This window comes from Trichomycterus rosablanca, chromosome 7 (genome assembly GCF_030014385.1).
Source record: "Trichomycterus rosablanca isolate fTriRos1 chromosome 7, fTriRos1.hap1, whole genome shotgun sequence".
NCBI lineage: Eukaryota > Metazoa > Chordata > Actinopteri > Siluriformes > Trichomycteridae > Trichomycterus > Trichomycterus rosablanca.
In genome coordinates, this window is record NC_085994.1 from 13,108,056 (window position 1) to 13,135,864 (window position 27,809).

The window sequence follows — 27,809 nt, forward strand, 5'->3', positions numbered from 1 at the left end:
TGCGTTATCATGTCCTTGTTGCGCGCTAGAAAAGCCAACATGTCCACCTTATGCCAAGTTCACACTACAGGACTTTCTGATTTGCCGGGTCGCTGTACAGTTCACACTACACAACTGCATCTCTTGTAATTGGGAGTCTTTTCAGTCGGTGTGTATTTTACTCTACACGGCTGATCAGCGATAGGGGGTTTCACACTACACGATCTATCACCAACTGGAATCGCAGACGAGCTTCTCTGCTCTCCCAAATATCATTTTGTCACGAAAACAAACGCGACAAGTGACGAGGGGTTTAATGATACCACCGAGCCGGCAAATCTAGCGCCGATCAGTCGCCGAGTGAAAATCTGGGCAAAAGTCGTGTAGTGTGAAGTAGGCATTATGTGGTTTCAGAGAGGATCTGAGTGGGGTAGCGATGTTCCCGGCGGCACTAAAAACTCTCTCTGATGGTGTGCTTGTTGCACAAACACACATGTACTTGCATGCGACTTTAGAGAGCAGAGGAAATCTAGCCTGGTTGTCGCGCCACCAGGCGAGTGGATCTGCGTTGGAGTCTATGAAAAAAAAGAAAGAAGAAACATGAACGTAAAAAAGAAAGAAAAAATGTGAACATCGCGGTTGTGCCGGTTGCTTGGCGTGCCCTGCGGTTGGCTGGTCTGTAGCGCGGTATTGCAAAGTTGCGGTTACCGCGACAGCCCTATGTAAACATATAAAGTATGAATATTATATATTTATTATTATTACTATTATTATTATTTGGCTCTTTTGCCTTTCTTTGTATCCAATCCTTTCTAATTCCCTATTGCAATTTCTCCACTGCTTGCACAACCTCCTGGCAGGCTGGGCAGTGGCACAGACGAGCCCCCACCAAACACAAGAAGAGTTTTAGTTTGCAACAGTAATCAGGAAAAGCCCCATCCAATCTCTCCTTTGTCTTATACGGCCTATTTTGTCTGTCTGATGACCGGCGTGACCAATAACACCAGTGAGATTTAGATTAGAATTAGGATTTAGCTTTATGGAGTGTTACAGGTTTTTTTTAATGCTTTTTAATGCATATTATTATCTTTTGAATCAGTTATGACTTAATAATGCAGAGTTCATAGACAGGCTGTACTTTTAGATTTGGATGTATGGAAAATAATACATGGTAGTTAAAAATAAAGGTGTTTAATGCTCAGCTTTCTGATGAGGCTCTACAAGCTAATCAGTAATGGAAGGAAAAGACTCATTTTGTGGAGCTATAAAATAAAATGCTTATTAAGGAACATTGACCCCTCTGTTCACTGAGGGGCAGGCCATATTGAAATTTTGTCCCCGACTTGCTATGCTGTAAATGATTGCTTCCTCTTCATCAATACTTTGTAATTAGTTCCTCTTGCCTAAGCATGGGAGTGAAGGTGATTCTGGCTGAGGAGCGTTTGACCCATCAGGTAATAACTATTTGTCCCTATATGCACTGTATATATCTTCCCATGTTTCTGCATTGGAAGTGTGGGTAGGTGTCCTCTGAACATGCCCTTATTTGGACAGAATGTGCCCCGTGTGCACCTGTAAATAGCCACAAGGGTTAGTAGTAACATACCCTGGGTGCATTTGTACTAAAATAATCTGAGTCTGTAGGATTGGATCTACATCACTGCATTTCGTGTTTCACTTCTCCTCGTGTTCTCCTTGTTTAGCACTCGAAAGCTTTTGATATGTCCCACAGTTTGTGACAGTTTAGGAGAGATGGTGAGTAATTGGGTGAGCACTGAAGCTTGGCCTCCTCTTTCTCTTTTTGCTGAGTGATGAAGCCTGCACTCTGACGGAGTTCTTCAATTAAAGGTACTTATCTTAATTAAACATTTGAAATAGTGCTTTATTTACGAGCGAGAAATGCTGGAAGAGGAATGGCTTGTGCTCCTTGTGCTGGAGAAAGCTTGGCAGGCTGTTAAGCGGTTAAGATATTTGATAAAGTTATGGCATCTTGGAAGGATGTCTGTGGAATAAAGGATCGGATTAGAAGTCACTTTGTCGCCGCTAATGCAGGCAGTGGAGAGGTACAGAGCCTGGAATGTTCATGTGTCTGGTGCTCTGTGTAGGAATCTGCCATCCTGTGTAAAAAAGAAGTCTGTTTGTCGGCACACGTTGGTGGAGGTTTGGAGAGCAGTGGGGAATATTTGACGAGTGACAGACTGACTGACTCACTAACTGACTCATTCACACAATGACTCACTGATTCACTGACTTAGAATATTTGACAAGTCACTGATAGACAGACAGACTAACTCACTGACTTAGAATATTTGACAAGTCACTAACTGAGTCACTCACACACTATCTCACTGAGTCACTCTCTGACTGACTTACTGACTGACTGGTTCACTCACTGACTTGAAATATTTGACAAGTCAAGTATAGACAGACACTCACAGACTGACTCACAGACTGACTCACAGACTGACTCACTGACCGACTCACTGACCGACTCACTGACCTACTCACTTACTTGGAATATTTGACAAGTCACAGACTGATTGACTTACTAAATGACTCACTGATTACTCTGACTGACTTACTGACTGACTGACTTACTCACTTATTGTCTTACTATCTGACTCACTGACTGACTCTCTTACTTGGAATATTTGACAAGTAACAGACTGACTGACTCACTAAATGACTCAGTGATTACTCTGACTGACTTACTGACTGACTGACTTACTCACTTATTGTCTTACTATCTGACTCACTGACTGAATCACTGACTTGGAATATTTGACAAGTCACAGACTGACTGCCTGGCTCACTAACTGACTCACTGATTCACACTTTGGCTGACTTACTGACTGACTCACTGACTTAGATTATTTGACAAGTCACATAGATAGACAGACTGACTCACTGACTGACTTTCACACTGACTCACTGATTGACACACACATGAAATATTTGACAAGTCACAGACTGACTCACTCACACACTGATTTACTCTCTGACTGACTTGCTGACAGACTCACTGACAGGTCACAGATGGATAGACAGACAGACTCACTGACTTGGAATATTTGACAAGTCACAGACTGACTCACTGATTGACTCACACACCGACTCACTGATTGACTCACTGACATGGAATATTTGACAAGTCACTGACTAACTCACTAACTGACTCACTGACTCACTCACACACTGACTCACTGACTTAGATTATTTGACAAGTCACAGAGAGATAGACAGACAGGCTCACTAACTTGGATTATTTGACAAGTCATTGACTGACTCAATAACTAACTCACTGACTGACTTACACACTGACTCACTGATTTAAACACTGACATAAAATATTTGACAAGGCACAGACTGGGTGTGTTCGAAAACCTAGTGAGCTGTCTTGCTGTCTTACTGTCTACATAGGCAGCTGCCTTAGTAGAGAGGATTCTAATAAGTCAGTGACTTATAAGGCAGGTTATTCGAACGCACTACTTAGATAGCGATTCCATCGGGTTTTGCATTTCGCGTTTAGCATCTTGCCATTAAAACCAATGGATGAGGTAGCACAGCACGCTAACGTCAATATAACATCTGACGAGCCCGAACTTGCAAATAAAAACACTCGGTACAAGTTTATACAGGTTAAAAATCAGTTATATTTTATTTACGTTTGAAAATAACTCCATTCGTTTCTCCGCCCCGTCAGAGAGAAGAGAGAAGAGCACCCGACCCGCAATGAATTCTGGGATTGCCTTGATCACTAAGGCAGCGTCGGATGCTCACTCGTTCTTGAGCCAAAATAACATTGAAATATGAAGATACCTCAGAAGTGAGGATTTTAAGGCATCTAGGATTTCTAACAGCCTCCTTCTTGGGAGCGCGCACAGGATGATGTAAAATGCTGCCTATGTAGAGAGCTCCCTAGATTTTCGAACACACCCACTGACTCACTCACACACTGATTTACTCTCTGACTGACTTGCTGACTGACTCACTGACAAGTCACAGATGTATAGACAGACAGACTCACAGACTGACTGACTTACTAACTGACTCACTGACTCACACACACACTGACACACTGATTCACTCTCTAACTTACTGACTGACTGACTCACTCAATGTCTTAAAATATTTGACACAGTATAAAAGTCACAGATAGATAAACAGATGGATTCACTGACTTTTTTTATTTGACTTGGTCACTGAATGAGTCACTGAATGAGTCACTGAATGAGTCACTGAATGAGTCACTGAATGAGTCACTGAATGAGTCACTGACTAACTAACACACTGACTCCACTGATTAACTCATTGACATGGAATATTTGACAAGTCACAGACTGACTCTCTAACTGACTCTCTGATTCACTCTCTGACTGACTCACTCACTCACTGACTCACAATATTTGACAAATCACAGATAGACAGACTGACTGACTCCCTGACTGACTCCCTGAATGACTCTCTCACTAACTCACTGACTGGCACTACACAGATGCTGACTTTATTAATCCTGAGGGAGATTTTTAAATTATTAATTAGTAACTCAGTTTGGACGTTTTTGCTTCTGTTACCAAGTTGACGCTCAGGTTAGTAAATTAGTGCATTAGTGTTATTACATCCTGATTCTAGAATGGAAGTCACGTCACGATCTTCATATCTGCCGCGTGTTGGCGTTGATACCCACAGACAGAGCTTGCAGCTCTTAATTTGTTTTACCGACAGCATTAGATTGTGTTCACAAAGGCAGTCGAGAGTGTGGCCACAGATTAGCCTCCAACAGGACGGATAAAAAAAAATGGCTCCGACTTTTCCAGCTTGATTACAATGCTCCTGTTTCTCTCCATAACTAATCAGCTCCATTGTACCGCAGTCAATACGATTCCACTGTCATCAGTGTGATTATGCTAATGTAGCCGCGAAATGTCACCTCCATTGTGGTAAAGCAGCACCCATGTGAGCAAAGTGACTGGATCATTTAACTGGTTGATATTTTAGAAAGAGCAGAAAGTTTTTTTTTCCTTTAAGAATCCAGCAGTGATTGTGTGAAATTGCAGGTTCGGGAGAGAAGATAGCAGAGGCGCACGCAGAGAAGATAGAAATAGCCATGAAGTTGATTGAAAGAGGAGTTAATTATGCCTGTTTGTAAATTTAAGTGACAGTGACTGCTGCTGCTCATTTTCAAATTGAGTTTATCAGCCTATGGTGAGTGAAATGGAGAAATTACAAAGTGGAAGAGTTTGTGTGGGTGAGAGAGAGAGAGAGAGAGAGAGAGGCCTTGAGTGTGATTCATTATAGGCCAGTCCGATGCCCTCCAAATGAAGTACCAGCCAATATTTAATCCCAATAGTCTATTATCCAAGTCACACACACACCGATGCGCTTACACAGCCCACCTGCTTTCCCATCACTGCTCTCCACACAAGGCCAGCGCCGAGAAGCCTTCATCCAATCTGTCCGTGTTTTCTAGCGCCTCGTTGTTGAGCGTCGGATGTTGTCCAATGCCGTGCTCGTCATTACGGAATCTTTCAAGCTTTGATAAATGTGCCTCATCAAACTTCATTTACCAACCCAGCAATGCATGATGAGGCCTTAAATAAAGTGCGGCGTGCTGTTAAAGTTTTAACGATCTGTCCGTGTACTAGGTACAAACTGCCAGCGGGTTGTTGGAAGGTCAGGAGCAATTAATGCCCGTCAAGCCAAAGTACAGCAGGCACACAGGGATCCGAACTAAACTTCAGAGCATCGAAAGAAAATCGACTGGCCGAATGGTTTGACTAATCCTGTTTTCTCTAAGATCGTGTGGACTGTTGAACGTGTGTGTGTGGTTTCTCATGGAAAAGATGGCCGCACGTTGAACTGTTGCTTGATTCATCTCTCACATCTATTACACCTGCTGGCAGTGATACCACGGGACTCCTTTAGATGCAGTCTCGTGGAGTTTGTGTCTCGGCAGGTCAGAGCTGTTTTGACAGCATATTAAGTATTAGCCTAAAAGTAGGTGTGCGTGCGTGCGTGCGTGCGTGCGTGCATGTATGCTCATTGCAGGGCTCTAGACTAACGTTTTGCACTGGTTGCACTGGTGCACCTAACTTTTTTTCTTAGGTGCACCAGCACAAAAGTTAGGTGCACCCACATTTTCGACCGCATCGCATTTAACGCCGCAGTTTTACAGGTTCACTTTTTCTTTTTTTTTTTTAAATCACTGTCCATACAGGCAAAATTGACTTGGAAATAACTAACAATCTGGTCAACATGGCCTTGTCTGATGATCTGTTTGCTGCTGCCTGACAATGAAGGGCAGTGGGGAGAGGGGACACTTGGGCAGTGCATTTATCGCGGCACGTAATGTGTTTTATAGATGCATTGGGCTTTTTCAGCCTTTCAATTCGAAATGTATTAGAACCAGTCACAAATATACTATTGCCGGCCATGGTCTTCTTTACAGTTAATTATAGTATTACAGACTAATTATAGCACACTTATAAAAATTATAAAAATAATAGAGTAAAAGTGTATGTATGTGTGTATATCTATTTATATATGTGTGTATATTTAAAATTATATGTATATGTTTGTGTGTGTGTTAGAGTGTAATCTTAAATGCAGTGCATTATATTATCGGCTTTACTGAATCTTTTACAGATTCCCAAAATCGCTTGCGGTGCACTCACTGCGTATTTTCACTACATGTATTGTAATATATTTTGGTGTTTTAGTTATTTTTATATTTTACTTAACGAAAATATTGTCGTGTTTTTACTTTCACTATCGCGGCACTTTACCGCTAGCATTAGCCCCTTGCTACTGTAGAGGGTCGGCTCACCTAGCCGCTGTCCGGTGGGGATGCTGCGGGTCTTTTGCTGTGCGGTGGTGGAGGTGTGGGAATAAAGGCACACGACAGGGTCGAGTCACTTTAACTGTTTAGTCAGGACTTAAGTGAGCGTTACAACACTTTACACCGCCGAGCTCCAGAACCCGAACTTCCATTCTGGAACATCCGGCGAGTCTCATATACAAAACTAAACTTACAGCAGAACGTCCGAACGCACGTGTAGAAACCTGGTGCTGCATTCTGATTGGCTGAGCTGAATGTCACTCACATATCACCGCTACAATATTGTCCCGCCCTTCACCATCTCTGATTGGTTTAGACCATGATATTGGCCTAATGTGTATCTGTTGTTGTTTTCTTCCCTCGGACGCCTGGTCGCACCGGTGCGACCTGAGATTTTTTTAGTCGCACCATTGAGAAATTAGGTCGCATGTGCGACCAAATTGGTCGCACTCTAGAGCCCTGCATTGTATATGTTTATTGTGTATGCATGTGTTGCTAGCCTGTGATGGTAGTGACTTTTTATGAATGTGTGTGGGTTCACTAACCCCAGTGTTGCTAACCCGTGATATGTGTGTGTGTGTGTGTGTGCTCATTGTATATGTTCATTGTACAGTATATATTAACCTCAGTGTTGCTAACCTGTGATGGTAATGACCTTGTGTGTGTGCGTGCGTGCGTGCGTGCGTGCGTGCGTGTGTGTTTATTGACCTTAGTGTGTGGGTTATTACACACCTGGTGTGTGTGTGTGTGTGTTCATTGACCTTGGTGTTGCTAACCTGTGATGGTAATGACCTGGTGTGTGTGTGTGTGTGTTCATTGACTTTAGTGTTGCTAACCTGTGATGGTGTGTGTGTGTGTATGCTCATTGTATATGTTCATTGTATATATTAACCTCAGTGTTGCTAACCTGTGATAGTGTGTGTGTGTGTGTGTGTGTGTGTGTGGGGGGGGGGGGGGGGGGGGGGGTACTTGCGTTGTATATGCATGTGTTGCTGACCTGGTGGTAATGACCTGGTTGGTAACCTGATAGTAATGACCGTGTGTGTGTGTGTGTTTACTAACCTTAGTGTTGCTAACCTCTTGTGGTAATGACCTGGTGTGTGTCTGTATGTTTATTGACCTCAGTGTTGCTAAACTGTAATGGAAGTGTGTGTGTGTGTACTCAGGTTCGTTGTATATGCATGTGTTTCTAACCTGTGATGGTAATGACCTGATGTGTGTGTGTGTGTTCACTAACCTCAACACAGGTTGTTCAGTAATGAGAGCATGCTGAGGCTGGGAGTTTTTGGGAATAAGAATGAAAGGTGTACTCTGGGAGACCTGATGCACTCTGGGAGAATGTCAGCAAAACTATAGGCGGCTACACCCTCCCTCCGAGTTATTACTGTTCTTATCATTAATAACCTCACAGCTGTTGTTGTGGTGTGTTTGTTGTGGACTGAAATACTTGATTTACAATGGTGTCTCTTAGCAATTGAGGAAGGATTAGCGGTGTTATCTGTCTATCCATCCATCCGTCCATCCATCCATCCATCAATAGACAATCTAGGCAGTCTGTGAGCTTGTGTATAGCTAGTGTGGCACCCTACTAAGTTTGATGAGATCTCCAAGAAACCTGAAAATAATAAAATGTAGGACATTTTTCTTTTATACTTAGTCTTGAAAAATGCAAATCAATTCCTTTCTGGGCCACAACAAACTTTCAAATTTCACAAATCAATTTCCTTTATTCAAAATGTTCAGGAATGACTTTGTCCATAATTGTAAAAGCATTTGTGGCACACTTGAGTGGCACAGAGGTCTGACATGCTAACCCACCACTACTGAGAGATCGAGCACCCGAGTTTAAATCTTAGCTGTTCTATCGACTTGGCCTGGCACCTAACAGGCACAATTTGCTGTGTCTGAGGGTGGGATGTCGACAGGGTTCTTAATTTTTTGCTACACCTGCTGCTGACCGGTCAAGGTATCTGCCTATTGTGAATGATTCTCGGGCGGAACAGCGAGACAGTCTGTATGTGGTGCAGCTTTGTGAAAGTCGGAGACTGTTTTGAGAAGCTTGGACTCATCTGTGGCTCTTAAGGTCAGTACAGGGGTGATAGAAGCAAGAAAGAAGTCACAAGTGGACATAGGATATGACCTGATTGGGCAAATAAGAGGAAAATCATGCTTAGACAACCTAAAAATTGGGTTAGTTTGCGCTTTTATTTTGGAACTACAGTAGTTCATGGATTGGATTGAATGTTTTGTACCTCATAAACGTACTTTATTTATAATGAAACTATGACAGACATAATAGTTAAACATATTTAGGAGTATTTTTGGATCATGCTTATCTCATTTTCCTTCTCTTGCTCTTCTCGGAGCTTCACGGCACACAGTTCTGTCTCGGGCAAACTGCTAGCGAAACTTTGTGAAATTATGATTGCCCTTAATTATGCTGCATAATCAGGGATCTCCAGTCGTATGCCATCTGCCTCTCAGCGGGCTGGCTCTGGCAACGCTGGCATTATTGATGCCCTGTCACACTCAGGTACATCTTAATAACCCGTGCGGCAGCTTGAGGCCCCGCCCGACTCCTCAGCGTGTCTGCCGCTGGCCCAGCGAACACATTACTACTTCCAGAGAGATTGCTAATAGCAGGTTGGTGCAGTGATGACCCCATTTTGGAGCTGCCATACGTGCACATGAAACATTTTTATAGGCCTGATTTAAAGGGCTTGCTTATAGGACCTATAATACTTTTATATTCATTACAACCTATACACTGTTTAAAAAAAAAAAGCATATTTCCTAAAACATAGTCATATCCAGTTCTCCAAATAAATCACTCTTTACCAATGCAGACGTCTTCCCTGACCACCGACACGTGTAGTAACCACTTTTTTATTATTTTTTTTTTTTTTACCTGCACAAGGTGGCTTCACACAGAGAGCAGTATTGCGTATGAGTATTGAGTCAGACACTGCTCTCCATTATTCACCATCTCTGTCCAGGTGCCTTTTAATCAGCATTATCAGGGCAGTTGTAGCCTAGTGGTTAAGGTACTTGACTAGTAAGCAGAAGGTTGCTGATTTAAACCCCACCACTGACAGGTTGCCACTGTTGGGCTCTTGACCCTCAATTGCTTGGACTACTGCAAGTCGTCTTACAGTGCAGACAGACGACTTATGTTAAGTCAGGAGATAAAAGCATCTGCTAGGTGGCAAAAATGTAAATGTAACCAGCCAGCAGCAATGAGAAATGCGATCAGCCCTCCCACCCTCAGACATAGCCAATCAAGTCTGGTCTGAATTCCAGAGCTCCAAATCTTAGCAGTGAGCTAGTGCATCAGACTGCTGCGCCATCCGAGCGTGCCAGACTATCATATGTACTCACAGATTACATAATGGGACATGGAATGTTTATTCTTTTAGGAAAACATAAGGTAGGGAGGACTTTTTTTTCCCCATCTATCAGCATCTGTGGTTGTTGCTATGCTCCTGTAAGAATGCTGATGCTAACCTTTGTGTATTAATATACATGAATACCAGTAGTAAGTAACATAAGCAATGATATTTTGTGTCCCAAAGTCCCAGAGCTACATTTATTAGTTTACGTCCCCCTCTGTCATCCTCATATGGGTGGATTCTAGACGAGCCTCTTTCGCAGTGGCCAAATCCTAAGAGATTGATTCAGAATTTCTGACCGTGCCAAGCTTTCAACAGCAAAATCAGTCTGACTTTACATATCGCAGTGATTAATAGTCGTGTCAAATGGGAAACTCAATAGCAGCACACATAATGGTATTTAAGGGGTAAATGAACCGATTTGACCTACATCTGATTTCATCTTATTTGTCCATATCTGCATGCTATAATAGATTTTCTTTTCACTGACACTAGCAAAGTATCACTTAGGACGTTAGCTAACACTAAGCTAAAAAAAAAACCTGCAAGTAAATCTTAAGTTACCCAGAGAATATGGACCAACCGCCTAATATGCTGTAAACACAACTCCCACCCATCGAGACATGGACTCCATAAGACATCCTGGATCCAGGACCAGCATTTCCATTAACTTCTATACATTGTGAGGTAGATCATCCTACAGTGCATCCTGGTGCCGCACACGACCCAGCCTGTCCACATGATCTTGGAGAATACAGGTTTTGGTATACAGGTTTTCTCAGACTAGTCATCTTCTTCCAATGTTCAGTTCCGATGCTTGCCACGGTGGCTAAGTGGGTAGCACTGTCGCCTCACAGCAAGAAGGTCCTGGGTTCGATCCCTAGGAGTTTTCATGTTCTCCCCGTGTCCACGTGGGTTTCCTCCAGGTGCTCCGGTTTCCTCCCACAGTCCAAAGACATGCAAATGAGGTGAATTGTCCATGACTGTGTTCGAAATAATCTTGTGAACTGATGAACCTTGTGTAAGAAGTAACTACCGTGGCTGTCATGAATGTAACCAAGTGTAAAACATGACTTTAAAATCCTAATAAACAAACAAACAAACCGATGCTTGCATGTCCATTGTTGGTACTTTTGGCAGTCAAGGTTAGCATGACACAGAACTTCGATGCAAAAGGGTTTGAAATGATCTGCAATTTCAGCCACAGTAGTCCTTCAGTTGGCCAGTACCATAGTCTCATGTCCTCTGTCACCAATGAATCCTGGCTGACCAACAAACCTGTCTGCGGTTCAGGGCTTGTCTCGGACCACTGACTGTGCTTAATCACCACAGCTTATACCGGCCAAATACCTGTTTCTATCAAACATATATTAACTGAATTTCCAAAATACCTACAGGAATGACAATCTATAGCAATACCTAAAACTACAGTGGTACCTTGTTAATTGACCGCCCCTTAACTTGAAATGTTTGAAACTCAACGTCCATTGAACACATCAACAGGTTTCCCATACATCCTAATGGGAAAAAATACCTTGAAAGTAACCACTCAACGCCACTCCCAGAACCAATTCACGTCGAGTTTCAAGGTACCACTGAATGAAAAAATCTTTAATTAAGCCTAAAATAAAACAGTCCTCATGTTCTTGGAAAAAAGTCTAAAAGAGTACATCTAAAGAACAAGACAAGGACTATAGACTGGAAGGTGAGAATTACCTACCCTTCCTGCCGTGAATATAACCACTGTGTAAGCACAGCGTAAAGCATCTAAATAAATAAAATAAATTCACCACAACTGCCTGTAAGCACCCCTTGTTGTTACTGAAACCCAGTCTGGCCATAACAATGTGGCCCTTATAAAAGTGTCAAAGTTGTAGCAGCCTGGGTTTTGTAATAAGTTGTCCTACAAGCTGATCAGGTGTCCACATACAGTACTTTTGTCCATATGTACACCGATCAGCCATAACATTAAAACCACCTCATGGTTTCTACACACTGTCCATTTTATCAGCTCCCCCACAGGACCACCACAGAATAGGTATTATTTGGGTGGTGGATCATTCTCAGCACTGCAGTGACACTGACATGGTGGTGGTGTGTTAGTGTGTGTTGTGCTGGTATGAGTGGATCAGACACTCCAGCACTTCTAGAGTTTTTAAATACTGTGTCCACTCACTTTCTACTCTGACACTCCTACCTAGTTGATTCACCTTGTCAAAGACGATCGCTCATATATTGCTGCTGTTCGAGTTGGTCATCAGTGGTCAAAGGACGCTGCCCACGGAGCGCTGTTGGCTGGATATTTTTGGTTGGTGGACTATTCTCAGTCCAGCAGTGACGGTGAGGTGTTTAAAAAGTCCATCAGCGCTGCTGTGTCTTATCCACTCACCATGTTAGTGTCACTGCAGTGCTGAGAATGATCCACCACCTAAATAATACCTACTCTGTAGTGGTCCTGTGGGGGGTCCTGACCATTGAAGAACAGGGGGAAAGCAGGCTAAAAAAAAGTATGTAGAGAAACAGACAGATGGGCTACAGGCATTAATTGTAGAACTACAAAGTGCTTCTATATGGTAAGTGGAGCTGATAGAATGGACAGTGAGTGGTCATAATGTTATGCCTGATCGGCATATGTATGTGTATTTATCGACCAAGTGGTATTTTTGCAGACCTGAAATGAGTATCACCATACCTGTGCTTGAAGATTTACGTTTACATTTTCAGCATTTGACAGACACTTTTATCCAAAGCGACTTACGGTGTTACGGTGTACAGTCTAAGCAATTTAGGGGTTAAGGGCCTTGCTCAAGGGCCCAACAGTGGCAACCTGGCAGTGGTGGGGCTTGAACCAGTGAGCTTTTGATTACTAGTTCAGTACCTTAACCACTAGGCTACAACTAAAGATATGCCCAATGTACAAAATATTGGGTCCAATCAGAGTCAGGTCCAGAACAAAGGTTCAAATGTTGAACCCTCCTTAGACTGAAGCCTGTTTGTTTACAAGTGTGGGAATGGTGTGTTCACTAAGCGACTGTGTAGGCTGCTTTGTAGAAGAGCTTCTGCTATATGCTTAGAAACAAAACGTGTCCTTTTGTTCCTGATTTCTTATTCTGCATCGTCTGCTCATAGATTCTGTGCAATTATGTGAACTACCACAGATTTATTGCCACTGTGAATCTGCGTATCTAGTGTAGCTGGCTATTTAATGAGTGGTTGAGTGTCTTCTTTCAGTTCTCCTCTTTCATGTCCAAGTTCTCGCCTCTGATGCCCTATAAAGACTTTTCTTATACTGTATGTGTGTGAGTCTGTGTGCGTGAGACGTAAACGGCTCCACCATGTCTACTCTCGGCTCATCTGCCCCAGCAGTATATCACTCCTGCACTCGCAGCCTCTCTCCGTGATGAACGGCCTTTCCTCCAGCTTGGAGTTTGACTCCAGGTGGATCTTTCTTCATTCAGTATCAGCCCTGGCTGCAGCAATACTTCTTTAACCGCACCAGCTAACGACACAGCAGATGCCGGCATTTTCTTCGCCTTTCTATCTCCTCCTCTCTTCGCTCTTGGGGCCGTGTGTTCCCAGCTCGGTGCTAGCTGCCTCCCGACTGCCTATTTGTTCCAGCGGCAGTCGATGAAATAAGGTGGAACTGGCAGAGAATGATGGGGACGATGCTGAGCAAAAAGCCTCAGAGCAACACACTTATGTATGCACATAGAGACACATATAGAGAACTTGCAGGGCTACTGGAGGCACGTACGCATACAAACAGGAGACAAATGAAAGGACAACCAGCACAAAGTGATTTATTGTGAAGGTTGCTAAAGAGCTTTTTCTAGGACTGTGCTAAAGTAATGGAGCAAAGAACCAAAGTTCTTAATTGACATTTTTTGCACTTAGCTTTTATCCAAAGCAGTATGTAGTATATATTCTAAGCTTTTGAGGGTTAAGGGCCTTGCTCAAGGGCCCAACAATGTCCACCTTGCACTTGTGGGCTTTGAACCAGCAACTTTTTGATTACGTACCTTACCCACTAGGCTACAACTGCCCTTAGTTAGTGTTTTGATAATGGGCATTTGTAGCCTAGTGGTTAAGGTACTGGACTAGTAATCGAAAGGTCACTGGTTCAAGCCCCACCACTGCCAGGTTGCCACTGTTGGGCCCCTGAGCAAGGCCCTTAAGCCTCAACTGATTAGACAAAATACTTACAGTACTGTTAGTCGTTTTGGATAAAAGCATCTGCCAAATGTCGTAAATGTAAATGGTGGTGGTGCAGAGTTGTGAGTTGGGCTTGTTGCTTACCCAACTAATAGCTGACCTCTGAATGGGGCCATTGGCATCCTAAAAGAGACCACTTCCAACCACGATAGTTATGTTTAATCATTCCAGTTCTTTAACAGTGTCTTCTAAAGATACAAGAAGACTCAAACCATGCCAGCAAATGCTTATCAGAGATTCTGCAGCCTCTGCCTAAAGGATTCTAGTATTCAGGCCTGTACTGTTCTCTTGGTTTCCACCACATCTACTCTCCTACCTGACTTTTTCCTGTAGACCAGCATGTTTGCCACTCTAAACCCCTTTACATATTCTCCTCTGCTGATTTAAAAATACAGGATAACTGAGGCTGCTTTGTTTACATCCACGACTAACTGGATAGGCCTGCCACGAGACATAAATAGACCCTTGTGCACATCCAGAAGTGTGAATGGGCTTTCTACTCTGTTTTTAATCTGTCCTGCATCAACATCAGTCATCCAGCTCCGTACTCCAAACCGCCAGCCCATACCTGCTGCTCTGTCCTCTACAATTTACGTACGCCTCGTCAAGTTTGCCCTCCAATCTCAGCCTCAGATTCGCTCTACCCCTCCACGTTAATCATCTTAGTAAGCGGGGAGTGATTAACATCTGAGCCGCACTTTATTATCGCTGGAACGCTCACGGAAAGCTTTCGGTGGGTGGAGAGAACCGATCTGGCAGAGGGATCGTGCTCGTGTGGGATGGGAAGTATAATTATTTCATATACGAATTTATTTTTTTCCTATTGAGTTACTAGTCTGCAGAGCTTAAGTCATTTGTAATGGGTATTGTGAGCTGTTACAGTAGAGAAAACCTATTCGGTGATGGCAGACTAATGCGATCAGTCGCATTTTAAGCTGCTGTTTTTAGGCCTCTGAAATTACATCTCCTTCAGAATCGTCTTCCCGTTTAGATTTGATTAGAAAAGCAAACCGCCTGGCTTTCTCTCCCACTTTCTACACAGACACACGACCTTCACTTGCTAGATGTCCTCTCAATCTCCCAGACACACAGGCAGAAATATGCTGGGAGGGGATAATATACACCGAGGAACTGATTTGTGAAGGGTTTGTTGCTGTAAACTTGATAGCACACCAATGGAAGTAGTCCAAGATATACAAATAGGAGGCTGTGTGTGTTATATAAGCAAAATCACGTCTCTTTTTTTTTTTTTTACACTGATCAGCCATAACATTAAAACCACCTCATTGTTTCTACACTCACTGTCCATTTATCAGCTTCACTTACCATATAGAAGCACTTTGTAGTTCTACAATTACTGACTGTAGTCTATGTATTTCTCTACATACCTTTTTAGCCTGCTTTCACCCTGTTCTACAATTTCAGTGTCACTGATCCACCACCCAAATAATACCTACTCTGTAGTGGTCCTGGGAGAGATTGAAGAACATGACCATTAAAGAACAGCATGAAAGGGGGCTAACAAAGCATGCAGAGAAACAGATGGACTACAGTCAGTAATTGAAGAACTACAAAGTGCTTCTATATGGTGAGTGGAGCTGATAAATAGACAGTGAGTGTAGAAACAAGGAGGTGGTTTTAATGTTATGGCTGATCAGTGTATATCTAGTCTGAAACACCTAAAATTGCAGTGGTGTTTGATTTAATACTGGTCATTTGATTTTTCAAAGCCAAAGGTTGTTTGCAAGGATTCATATCAAGCGTAGTGGTGGAATTTTTTAACTTTAGGAATTAGCATTCTTGACCAAGTGCCCGGCATAATAGATTTACAAAGATACCAAGGCATTTTGAGAAGGAATGTTCTGCCTTCTGTTGTGAAACTGCACCTTGGCTATAATTAAACTTCACAGCAAGACAATGATCCCAAGCACACTTATTATTTTTTTAAAGTAAAGCATTTATCACTTTGTAATGTTGCTATTCCTTTTCACCACACTTAAAAAAACGTTTTGGCACCGAGGATACCAAGTGATTTAGTGTTTTAGGTTTTATTTTGTCCCATTCTTCCTGCAAACACGTCTTAAGATGTGCAACGGTACGGGGTCGTCGTTGTCGCATTTTCCGTTTCAAAATTCTCTATTGGGGACAGGTCAGGACTGCAGTCAGGCCAGTCCAGTACCCGTATCCTCTTCTTCCGCAGCCGTGCCTTTGTAATGCGTGCAGCAGGTGGTTTTGCATCGTCTTGTAGAAAAATGCATGGACGTCTTGAAGGCAGCACATGTTGCTCCAAGATCTCAATCTACTTTTCTGCATTAATGCTGCCATCACAGAAGTGTAAATGACCTTTGGCAAGGGCGCTGACACCGCCCCATACCATGACAGACCCTGGCTTTTGGACTTGTTGCCAATAAACAGTCTGGATGGTCCTTTTTGTCTTTGGTCTGGACCACACGGCGTCCATTTTTTCCAACCTTTTCTGTTTTTGGTTGTAGAAGTACATACTTAACTACTCAGAATGTGTATTGGTCAATCTCAGGTAACTTTAAGGTTTCTAGGTTGTAGGTCTGAGTGATTAAAATGCATTTTTAATTATGCAAAGTGAAAATTGCGTTAAAGTTAATTTTCATATACATTTATACATATAACGTCCTGGAGACAGAAATGGCAGAATGGCCCGTATATACAGTATTCAGTTCTACGTATATACATTAACGTAATGCCTTTTAAGGTACCTATATAGTGTACAAATACATTTCCATACAGGTGGGTGTTTCAGTACGCACATTAGCTATCTGTATCTTATCTTGTTAATGGCCAAATTACTGATATAAAATAGAAACGGGTCCTATAATAGATAAATATTGCATGACATTTCTCTTGCTTGCTCTTCTAGTACAGTCTTTAAGTACCTTCTACCCTCATTGTCAGTGGGCAGTGATTACTGGTTCCTGGTTTACTACAGTAAAATGCCATCAACCCAGTCATAACAATTTATTACCTACTGAAAATGTCATGATTGTGAAGTTTTAATGCCAATACTTGATATCTATAATCTGCTAAACCTTCATCAATAATAATAATAAATATGTCCAGTTTTAAGCTGTAAAGGATTTGTAGCTGTGATCCACTCATTAATAAAATAAAATGGCATTGTATAAAATCTAGTGGCCAGTGCTTTATTTAGGGTTTTATGAAGGCTGTAACTAATCGTTCCAGTTACGAGCAGTATCATGAGCAGTGCATTGCTTGAAGTGCAGTGTTTAAAACTTGTTAAATTGTTTAAATAGACCACAGGGTTGGAAAAAGTTATGGATTAAAGATGACATTTAAATTTACAAATGCAAGTCTGTTAATAAATGTTGTCATTTGCAACTAATTAGTCAGTAGATGCAGTGTTACTGTTTTTAATGCTAAGCCTGCTAAACAATTGTTGCGTGCATAATAACCTACAAAATAAACACAATAAATGAACCTTTCCCCCCAGTTTTCCTGCCAATCCTCTTATTTCAACCTTTTCCGATTGCATTATGCTTCCTGTCTACTGATGTTGACCTCCACTTTGACTGAGGAGAGCCGTGACTAACACACGCCCCCTCCGATATGTGTGCAGTATCGTCTGCATCTTTTCACCTGCACGAGGCGAGTTCATATGTAGATAAGCTTTGTGTACGAAGAGACACACCCTGATCTCCGTAATCCCCCGTCTCTGTGCAGGCACCCTCAATCAGTAATTTGGCTCATTCACACCATCACTGCGAACGAGCCAATCATTGTTCGTGTAGGTGCCCAGCTAGCCGGTAGCAGAGCTGAGATTCGACCCGACGAGTTCGAGATGTCAGCTCTGATGTGCTAGCATGTTTTACCACTGCAACACCTGAGCACCTCAAATACATTTTATTATTGATATAATAAAGTCTCATGTATTTACAAGCTGAAACACAGATTTTTATGTCTGCACTCGCCTTTGAGACCTTGTGAGTTCTGCCCTGATCAGTCATGTGATGAATGCATTTGGCGTAAACTAATTACTTGAATCAATGTTCTGTGTACATATCGTAATCCCACACATGTAAATGGACAGTTACACTCAGTCAAGGTGCATTTCACAGAGCTGACTGTACAGAAATTGTTGTCCTGTGAAATGTGTTTATTTAATTATTTTGTATATGTATTATTATTAGGGTGTCAGGGTGGCTCAGTGTCAACTCGCAGCAAGAAGGTCCTTGGTTCAATTCCCAGGTGGAGCGATGTAGGTCCTTTCTGTGTGGAGTTTTCATGTTCTCCCTGGGTCTGTGTGATTTTCCTCCAGGAACTTCGGTTTCCTCCCACAGTCCGAAGACATGCAGTCAGATTAATTTGAGATACTAAATTTTCCTTGCTGTGAACGTGTGTGTATGTGCGCGCCCTTTGATGGACTGGCGACCTGTCAGTGGTGTTTCCTACCTTTCGCCCTGTAAATTGCACCCACCACAACTCTGACCAGGCTCAAGCGGTGGTAAAATGGACAATGAATGGATTTATTATTATTATTATTATTATTATTGGTTTATTGTATATACACTGACTGTCCATTTTATCAGCTTCATTTACCATATAGAAGAACTTTGAAGTTCTACAATTACTGACTGTAGTCCATCTATTTCTCTGCATACTTTTTAACCTGCTTTTACCCTGTTCTTCAATGGCCAGTACCACCACAGGACCACCACAGAGTAGGTATTATTTAGGTGGTGGATCACTCTCAGCACTGCAGTGACACTGACATGGTGGTGGTGTGTTAGTGTGTGTTGTGCTGGTATGAGTGGATCAGACACAGCAGTGCTGCTGAAGTTTTTAAACACCGTGCCCACTCACAGTCCACTTTATTAGACACTCCTACCTAGTTGGTCCACCTTGTAGATGTAAAGTCAGAGACATTCGCTTATCTATTGCTGCTGTTTGAGTTGGTCATCTTCTAGACCTTCATCAGTGGTCACAGGATGCTGCCCACTGGGTGCTGTTGGATGGATATATTTTTGGTTGGTGGACTATTCTCAGTCCAGCAGTGACAGTGAGGTGTTTAAAAACTCCATCAGCATTGCTGTCTTATCCACTCATACCAGCACAACACACACTAACACACCACCACCATGTCAGTGTCACTGCAGTGCTGAGAATGATCCACCACCCAAATAATACCTGCTCTGTAGTGGTCGTGGGAGAGTCCTGACCATTGAAGAACAGGGTGAAAGGGGGCTAAAAAGGTATTTAGAGAAACAGATGGACTACAGTAAGTAATTGTAGAACTACAAAGTGCTTCTATATGGTAAGTGGAGCTGATAAAGTGGACAGTGAGTGTAGAAACATGGAGGTGGTTCTAATGTTATGGCTGATCGGTGTATGTATACTTATACATTAGAATTATGTTCCAGGAATTTAAATTAAATTAACGTTTTTGTGAAATTTTCCCTGCAACCTTGATTTATTGGTGTTTTCTTGATTTCAAGGTTAAGAACTGCTACCGTACTACATCCAGCCATTAGTATTTAGGTCTTGCATTACTATTATTTTTTTAAATTGCAATTATTCATCTGTGTTCCTTAAACCTGTGTCAAGCTGTGCTCTTCTGATCTGTGTTTCTCTGTGGTAAATGTTGGATGTTGTTTAGAAGTTTCTAGTATGTGCTGTAGAGACAGGAGACCCGCTCTGTACACACTGCGTAGGTGACTGGGTTGTGTAAGTGGCATAAGGGACTGGGAGCTGTTAGGTAACTGGTGATGCAGGGTGGGGCTGAGCGTGGATGTGTGTGGTTTGGAAGGGTGACAGCTGAGCGCTTGCCCTTGAGTTCCCCAGACACACTTGGTGGGGGTGGGGGGTGGGGGGTGGGGGGGTGAACGAGCCAAAGAGAGAGAGAACTGTTTTTATACTGCTGATACAGCACTCTGCTTTTCACTGCACTGCAATGCACTGCTCCTTCCTCTTACCTCCCCAGTCCTCTTGTTCTCTGTCTGTTCTGTTTCTGTAGAGCAGGGGTGAGCAATTCAATTTTGCAAGGGGCCACATGAGAAACTGGCACTGTTGTGGAGGGCCTTAATTCCACTAAATAGTTCTTTTATCTGCTTAAAAAGGCAGTGCATTCATAAGCTGTATCTGTATCTGATCCACTCATACCAGCATAACTCACACTAACACACCACCACCATGTCATTGTCATTGCAGTGCTGAGAATCATCCACCACCTAAATAATACCTGCTCTGTGGTGGTCCTGACCATTGAAGAACAGGGTGAAAGCAGGCTAAAAAGGTACGTAGAGAAATAGATGGACTACAGTCAGTAATTGTAGAACTACAAAGTGCTTCTATATGGTAAGTGGAGCTGATAAAATGGACAGTAAGTGTAGAAACAAGGAGGTGGTCATAATGTTATGGCTGATCAGTATACATTGAAAAAGATAACAGTCCATTGAAAATAAAAACACTGCTATCAAACTGCATGTATGACGTTCAGTTACTTCTGTATTGCATGTATGATTTCTGATTTCTAATTACCACTGACCTCATGAGGGCCAGTTGGGCATCCAAAGGCCGGATATGACCCGGGGGCCTTACAATGCCCAGGTTTTCTGTAGAGGAACAGGTTAATCACCTTCTCCACTGCTCCATTTTAGTTTAATAGTGCACAGAGAGCGAGGGAGGAACACGAGAGGACAGAGGAAAGAAAAAATAGCTAAATGAGGTGTTTAGAGGGTCGTTTTATGATTTTGTGTGCTGTTGGGTTAGAGTAGAGTAGAATAGAACAGAATAGAATGCCTTTATTTGTCATATATACATATACAGACGTACAAGACAACAAAATTCTTTCTTCGCATGTCAAGTCAACTTTATTTATATAGCGCTTTTTACAATAGACATTGTCTCAAAGCAACAAAATCCAGGACCAACAGATACAAAAAAAACCCTGTTGAGCAAGCCGAGGGCGACTGTGGCAAGGAAAAACTCCCTGAAAATTACAGGAAGAAACCTTGAGAGGAACCAGACTCAGCAGGGCCCATCCTTCTTGGGTGGCCTGGAGGATACTTTAAATAAATACACGATTTACACAGAGCAGAATCTCACAATATCAGAATATCACAGCTTGTTTGGAAGCTGGGGTCAGAGCGCAGGGTCAGCCATTGTACAGCGCCCCTGAAGCTGAGAGTGTCTAAGAGCCTTGCTCAAGGGCCCAACAGTGGCAGCATGGCAGAGCCAGGATTCAAACTCTCAACCTTTTGATTGATAGCCCATAGCTCTACCCACTAGGCTACCACTGTCCTTATTTAGGTTAGACAGGAACAGCACAGAGAAAGCCTCGTGTATCAGTTCTGTGGGTTTCACTACTTTGCCGTAACTGTATAAACACCGTATTACATGGGCATGACCACACACACACACACGCTCACTCCGGGCTCATTTACTAACTGGCCATGTTAACCCAGCTGGGCTTCATTTAAACTCCTATACACTAGCCACCTGCATACACCCAAGGTCCATTAGCACAGCTGTATTTAATTTTCAACATGGAGTGAGATGCACTTAGGTAATTATGAATAATGGTGAGCCTGAAAGTACCCGAACCACCTGATACTCTGGTTCTGATTCCTTACAGGTATTAGTGAATAAAAAGAGCATCTGAATTATTATGGCATCTAATTTCATTTTCTACAAATGGTGTAATTTTGGAGTAAAAATAATTACATTATGCTAGCCCACTACCGCTGGAATCCAGGTGCCATCAGCTGGTTATCCGTCTACATACAGACATGAATAAAGGATTAGTGTGTTACTGCATCACACTGAGGAAACCAGACCTACCATGACCCTGACCAGGATGAAGTGGTGGTAACGCATGAAAAGGAAATAGAAAAATATACACCAGCGTTGTGAGCAATTCTACACACATTTCTCAGTATAATCCAGCCATACACTCATGTGTTCTTATATTACACTATAAGGCCAAAAGTATTTCTACACCCCCTGTAATTAAGTTCAGTCGATTCAGATACACTTATTGCTGACAAGTTGTATAAAATTACACTGATTACCCTGATCAGCCATAACAATAAAACCACCTAATTGTTTCTGCACTCACTGTCCATTTTGTCCACTTACCATATAGAAGCACTTTGTAGTTCTACAATTACTGACTGTAGTCCATCTGTTTCTCTGCATGCTTTGTTAGCCCCCTTTCATGCTGTTCTTCAATGGACAGGATTATTTAGGTGGTGGATCATTCTCAGCACTGCAGTGACACTGGCATGGTGGTGGTGTGTTAGTGTGTGTGAGTGGATCAGACACAGCAGCGCTGCTGAAGTTTTTAAATACCTCACTATCACCGCTGGACTGAGAATAGTCCACCAACCAAAAATATCCAGCCAACAGCGCCCCATGAGCAGCATCCTGTGACCACTGATGAAGGTCTAGAAGATGACCAACTCAAACAGCAGCAATAGATACAGCAATCTACAAGGTGGATCGACTAGGTAGGAGTGTCTAATAGAGTGGACACGGTATTTAAAAACTCCAGCAGCGCTGCTGTGTCTGATCCACTCATACCAGCACAACACACACTAACACACCACCACCATGTCAGTGTCACTGCAGTGCTGAGAATCATCCACCACCTAAATAATACCTACTCTGTGGGGGTCCTGACCATTAAAGAAGATTAAAGAAAACAGGCTAAAAAAGTATGTAGAGAAACAGACGAACTACAGGCAGTAATTGTAGATCTACAAAGTGCTCCTATATGTTAAGTGAAGCTGATAAAATGGACAGTGAGTGTAGAAACAAGGACGTGGTTTTAATGTTATGGTTGTATAATTAGTAAAAAGAATAAAATAGACATAATTACCAAGACTTTTCATTACCAGTGATATAAAGTATGTGGCCAGAATTTTGGAGAGTGTCTTTGGGAGTTTGTGGCATTGTCATGGCTCTAATTCATACCAAAGATTATTAAATTTAGGGCCGATTCAGGCCACTAGACTTCCTTCAGACCAAACTTGTCAACCATGTCTTAATTATATGAAGGGGGTGTCCACATTCCTAAGGATTTGATGCCAGTTCAGTAGCTGGAAGTCTTGAAGCTTGTGAAAATTGCAAATAAATTCCATTCCTTATTTTTTGGAAGCTTCTGTTTATGCAACACAGTTTGTTTCCCCTTTCAGTTTGTAAAACTCATATTTCAGGCCTGATCCAAAATGCCTGAAAGCATTGTGTACTACTGGGCATCCACTTCCTGCCAGACCAACCAGCTCGACCCAGCCAGTGCCAACACCTGCCCCCTTATGCTCAGTCGTTTGGGTGCTACTGCTCTGTGCCAGGACTGTGCAGCCGCACTCAGCAAGCCGAATCGTACGGGCAGCCGCTGGCTCTTTTTTTTTCACTCTCTTTGTGGAAAAAAAAGCTGGCACAGGCCTCTCGACTTCAATTTCCTCTGTCAAACTCACTTACCCCAACAACTAATAGTATACAATCTGAGTCGACCGCTAGGCCCTGGCCGCCGGGGTACCTGTCTTTGTGTTTGCAGGCTGTCAGTCACAGTGGAAGCTTACACACACGCACAGGCCTTATCTGAGTATTTGGCAGTGCGAGAGGAGAGGCCTGCGGGCTTTGCTGAGTGCTGTATGGGTAGGGAGATAAAACCGGGGTCGTGCTCTTGAGATTGGAAGCTGGACTGAGCGAGCAAGCGAAGAGGAAGTTTGGAGGGAAAAAAAAAATGAAAGTAAGATAGAAAAGAGAGAGAGAGAAGTAATGACTGAGGCAGGGAGGACGCAGACAAACACATGAGAAAGCATGAGCAGGTTTCGGGTTGTGACAGCAGCAGAGTAGAGGTCAGCGCTTACAATCCACCCCCTCACAGACCTTGAGCCAGAGCTGATGTTTTAATAATGTTTCTCTCATATATTGTCTCCATGAATTTATTCATTTCAGCCTTTAGATCCACAATGTGCACTTTATTTGATTTCTTTTTTCCTTATGCAATGATGAATGTTTTAGTCGATAAATAGATTCAGTAACAGCCTTTGCTTGCTTTCTTAATTATGCTGTTTATTTGTACTCAGATATGTTAACATGTTTGTTGAGGCCTTTAATAATGTTAGATCAATTTCTCATTGCAGTGCAAATTTGTTGGTTTTTCATCATGAACCTGAATTTCAGGAATTTGTAACCCCCTTTCATGCTGTTCTTCAATGGTCAGGACCCCCACAGGACCACCACAGAGCAGGTATTATTTAGGTGGTGGATCATTCTCAGCACTGCAGTGACACTGACATGGTGGTGGTGTGTTAGTGTGTGTTGTGCTGGTATGAGTGTCTGTGATGCCGGTTTCAGGTACTTTGTCTTACATGTGAACTTGCCAGGGTATTTTCAGAGGTGATATTTCTAAGGGAGCTTTATAGAAGTCTTATTTATTCCGGCTCTCGTGTCTAAAAAAAGTTGAAATCCCACCTGGCCATGGTTATATTTCCCAACACTCGATGCTCTCTGATCAACTGGAAAGGGTGTTCCTTCCTCTCTAATGAAAGCATACCTTTTATACACTAATGCATGTTGCTGCTCATTGCTGAAATGAAGCTTGTGAACATCAATAGCTCCTCTGTGGCAGCTTTCCAAACTGTCTTCGACCTTACTTTAAATTGCACTTTTACCGGTTGCTTGATGCTTTTTTTAAGATGCCTGTCTTCAACCCCACATTTTAAAAAGTAAAAGTGCAGATTACATTGCAATTCAAGTACAGGAATGTGATAAATCTGCCTTCACAAGACTAGCTATTAAGGCATGATTTTAAAATAGTTCATATGTTTTTGGATAGATATTTATTATTTACATTTAAAAGATGCTTTTATCCAAAGCCTTTTTACATTTGAGACACCAAGGGCCCAGCAGTGACAAATACACCGCCTGGCCAAAAAAAAGGTCACCACCTGGATTTAACTAAGCAAATAGGTAAGGCAAGGCAAGTTTATTCATACACAGTGGCAATTCAAAGTGCTTTACATAAGGGAAAAAAAATGAATTAAAAGCATTAAAACATTCCTGAGATCTAGAATCTCAGAAAGACTTCTTACAAACATTTAGTTACAATTAAGAGAGCATGAAATTCAAACGAGAGATAAAAAATTAAGAACGTGAAAAATTAAAAGAAAATATTGTAAAATATACCCTACAATTTAAGAAATATGAAAATAAAACGAGATAAGCAATTAAAACATGAAAACTAAAAGAAAATATAGTAAAATATACACTACAATTTAGAATGTACACTACTTTATAAAAATAATTATTAAGAGTATGAAGTTAGTATGAAGGTAAGAGCCTCCCATTGGATAATTACTGCATGGGTGATTATGTTTCAGTTGGCAACAAGTTATTTAACCTTAACTGATGCAGTGAGTAGCTTCTCATTTGTTAAACAACCATGTCGAAAGACACATCCTGTGGTCGTGGAAAAGATGCTAATCTGTTTCAGAAGGGTCAAATTATTGGCATGCATCAAGCAGAGAAAACATCTAGGGAGAAGCTGAAACCACTAAAATCAGGTTAAGAACTGTCCAACGCATTATTAAAAAGTGGAAGGACAGTAGGGAAACATCATCTTCGAGGAAGGAATGTGGTCGGAATAAAATCTTGAATGATCATGATCGGCGATCACTTAAACTTTTGGTGAAATCAAACCGTAGAAAAACTCCAGTAGAACTCAGGGAGATGTTTAATAATGAAAGTAAGAGCATTCTACACGCACAATGCGAAGGGAACTCAAGGGATTGGGACTAAACAGCTGTGTAACCTCAAGAAAACCACTTGTCAGTGAGGCTAACCGGCAAAAACGGCGACAATTTGCTAGGGAGCATAAAGATTGGACTCTGGAGCAATGGAAGAAGGTCATGTGGTCTGATGAGTCCAGATTTACCCTGTTCCAGAGTGATGGGCGCATCAGGGTAAGAAGAGAGGCGGCTGAAGTGATGCACCCATCATGCCTAGTGCCTACCGTACAAGCCTGTGGGGGCAGTGCTATGAAAAATGAATGGAACTCTGGACAGAAATAAATGTTGTGACATTGCAGAAGCTTGTAGAAACGATGCCACAGCGAATGCGGGCCGTAATCAAAGCTAAAGGCGGTCCCACCAAATATTAGTGTGTGTGACCTTTTTTTTTGGCCAGGCAGTGTAAATAGGGGTGAGACTTGACCTTTTGACCTGCTGATTGATAGTTCAGTACCCTCACTTCTGCTACTGAACCACCATTGCCCCTAATCACCCCAGTGCAAAAACATCATTTTTAATCATTTAAAACAGGGACTAAATCTAACAACAAAAAGCAAACCGGTGGTGTGACATTTTATGTAATTCCGTCCTCAGGGTGATACGTCCATATGAACTTCATATTCATATTATTATGAAAGAATGGCACGTCACTGGAAAGGCCTGGAGCGTTCTACACCTGATTAAAGTGAAAGCTAAGCTAATTAGCTGGCCTGTTACCTAGGTGTTATTGTTATCCACATATAACCATGGTTATGAAATAGATGAGAATGTTTGCTTACTAACTTACCAAGAATCAACAACACACAATAAGTCGGAGTGACATTTAATCTGAATTTATTTTCTGCAGGATATTACTAGCTGAGATTCACAATTCTGAAAATAATATTTATATCATTATTAGATGATAATGAAATTCCTGGAAACAGCTAAGCTTTTTTACCAATGGTGTAGACTAAGTTAAACTGGCTTGTTAGGGTGGCACTGTTACCTCACAGCAAGAGAGTCCTAGGTTCCTAAGTTTGATTCCCAGGTCCTGCCATGCCTACTAAAGACAAAGTTTACATTTTTTTACATTTCTAGTGATGACATTGAAGCAGCTTTGTTTCAGTTGCTCTAATGTACTGTACGAAAACCTAGTGAGCTGCCTTGCTGCCTACTGCCTACCTAGGCAGCTTCCTAAGTAGAGATGATTCTAATCTTAAGACATCATACTTATAAGGCAGATTATTTAGATGCACTACTTAGACAGCGATTACGTCACCACACACCGATCAGCCATATCATTAAAACCACCTCCTTGTTTGTACACACGCTGTCCATTTTTTCAGCTCCACTTACCATATAGAAGCACTTTGTAGTTATACAATTACTGACTGTAGTCCATCTGTTTCTCTGCATGCTTTGTTACCTCCCTTTCATGCTGTTCTTCAATGGTCAGGTCTGTCCCTGGACCACTACAGAGCAGGCATTATTCAGGTGGTGGATCATTCTCAGCACTGCAGTGACACTGACATGGATGGTGGTGGTGTGTTAGTGTGTGTTGTGCTGGTATGAGTGGAAAAGACACAGCAATGCTGATGAAGTTTTTAAACACCTCACTGTCAC

General features: G+C 42.2%; 1 protein-coding gene across 2 annotated transcripts in view; it reads left to right on the plus strand.

Annotated features, from left to right (window-relative positions):
* The window catches only part of agbl4 (AGBL carboxypeptidase 4), a 587,706-nt gene that overhangs the window by 160,640 nt on the left and 399,257 nt on the right, over nt 1-27,809 (plus strand). Inside the window, exon 1 of one of the 2 annotated variants that reach the window (XM_062999019.1) lies at nt 1,355-1,433. The exons of the other annotated variant lie outside the window; for it this stretch is intronic. Coding sequence (XP_062855089.1) covers nt 1,389-1,433 — 45 coding nt within the window. The 5' untranslated portion in view covers nt 1,355-1,388. Of the gene's footprint in view, nt 1-1,354; nt 1,434-27,809 lie in introns of those variants that run through there. 2 annotated transcript variants of the gene reach the window in all.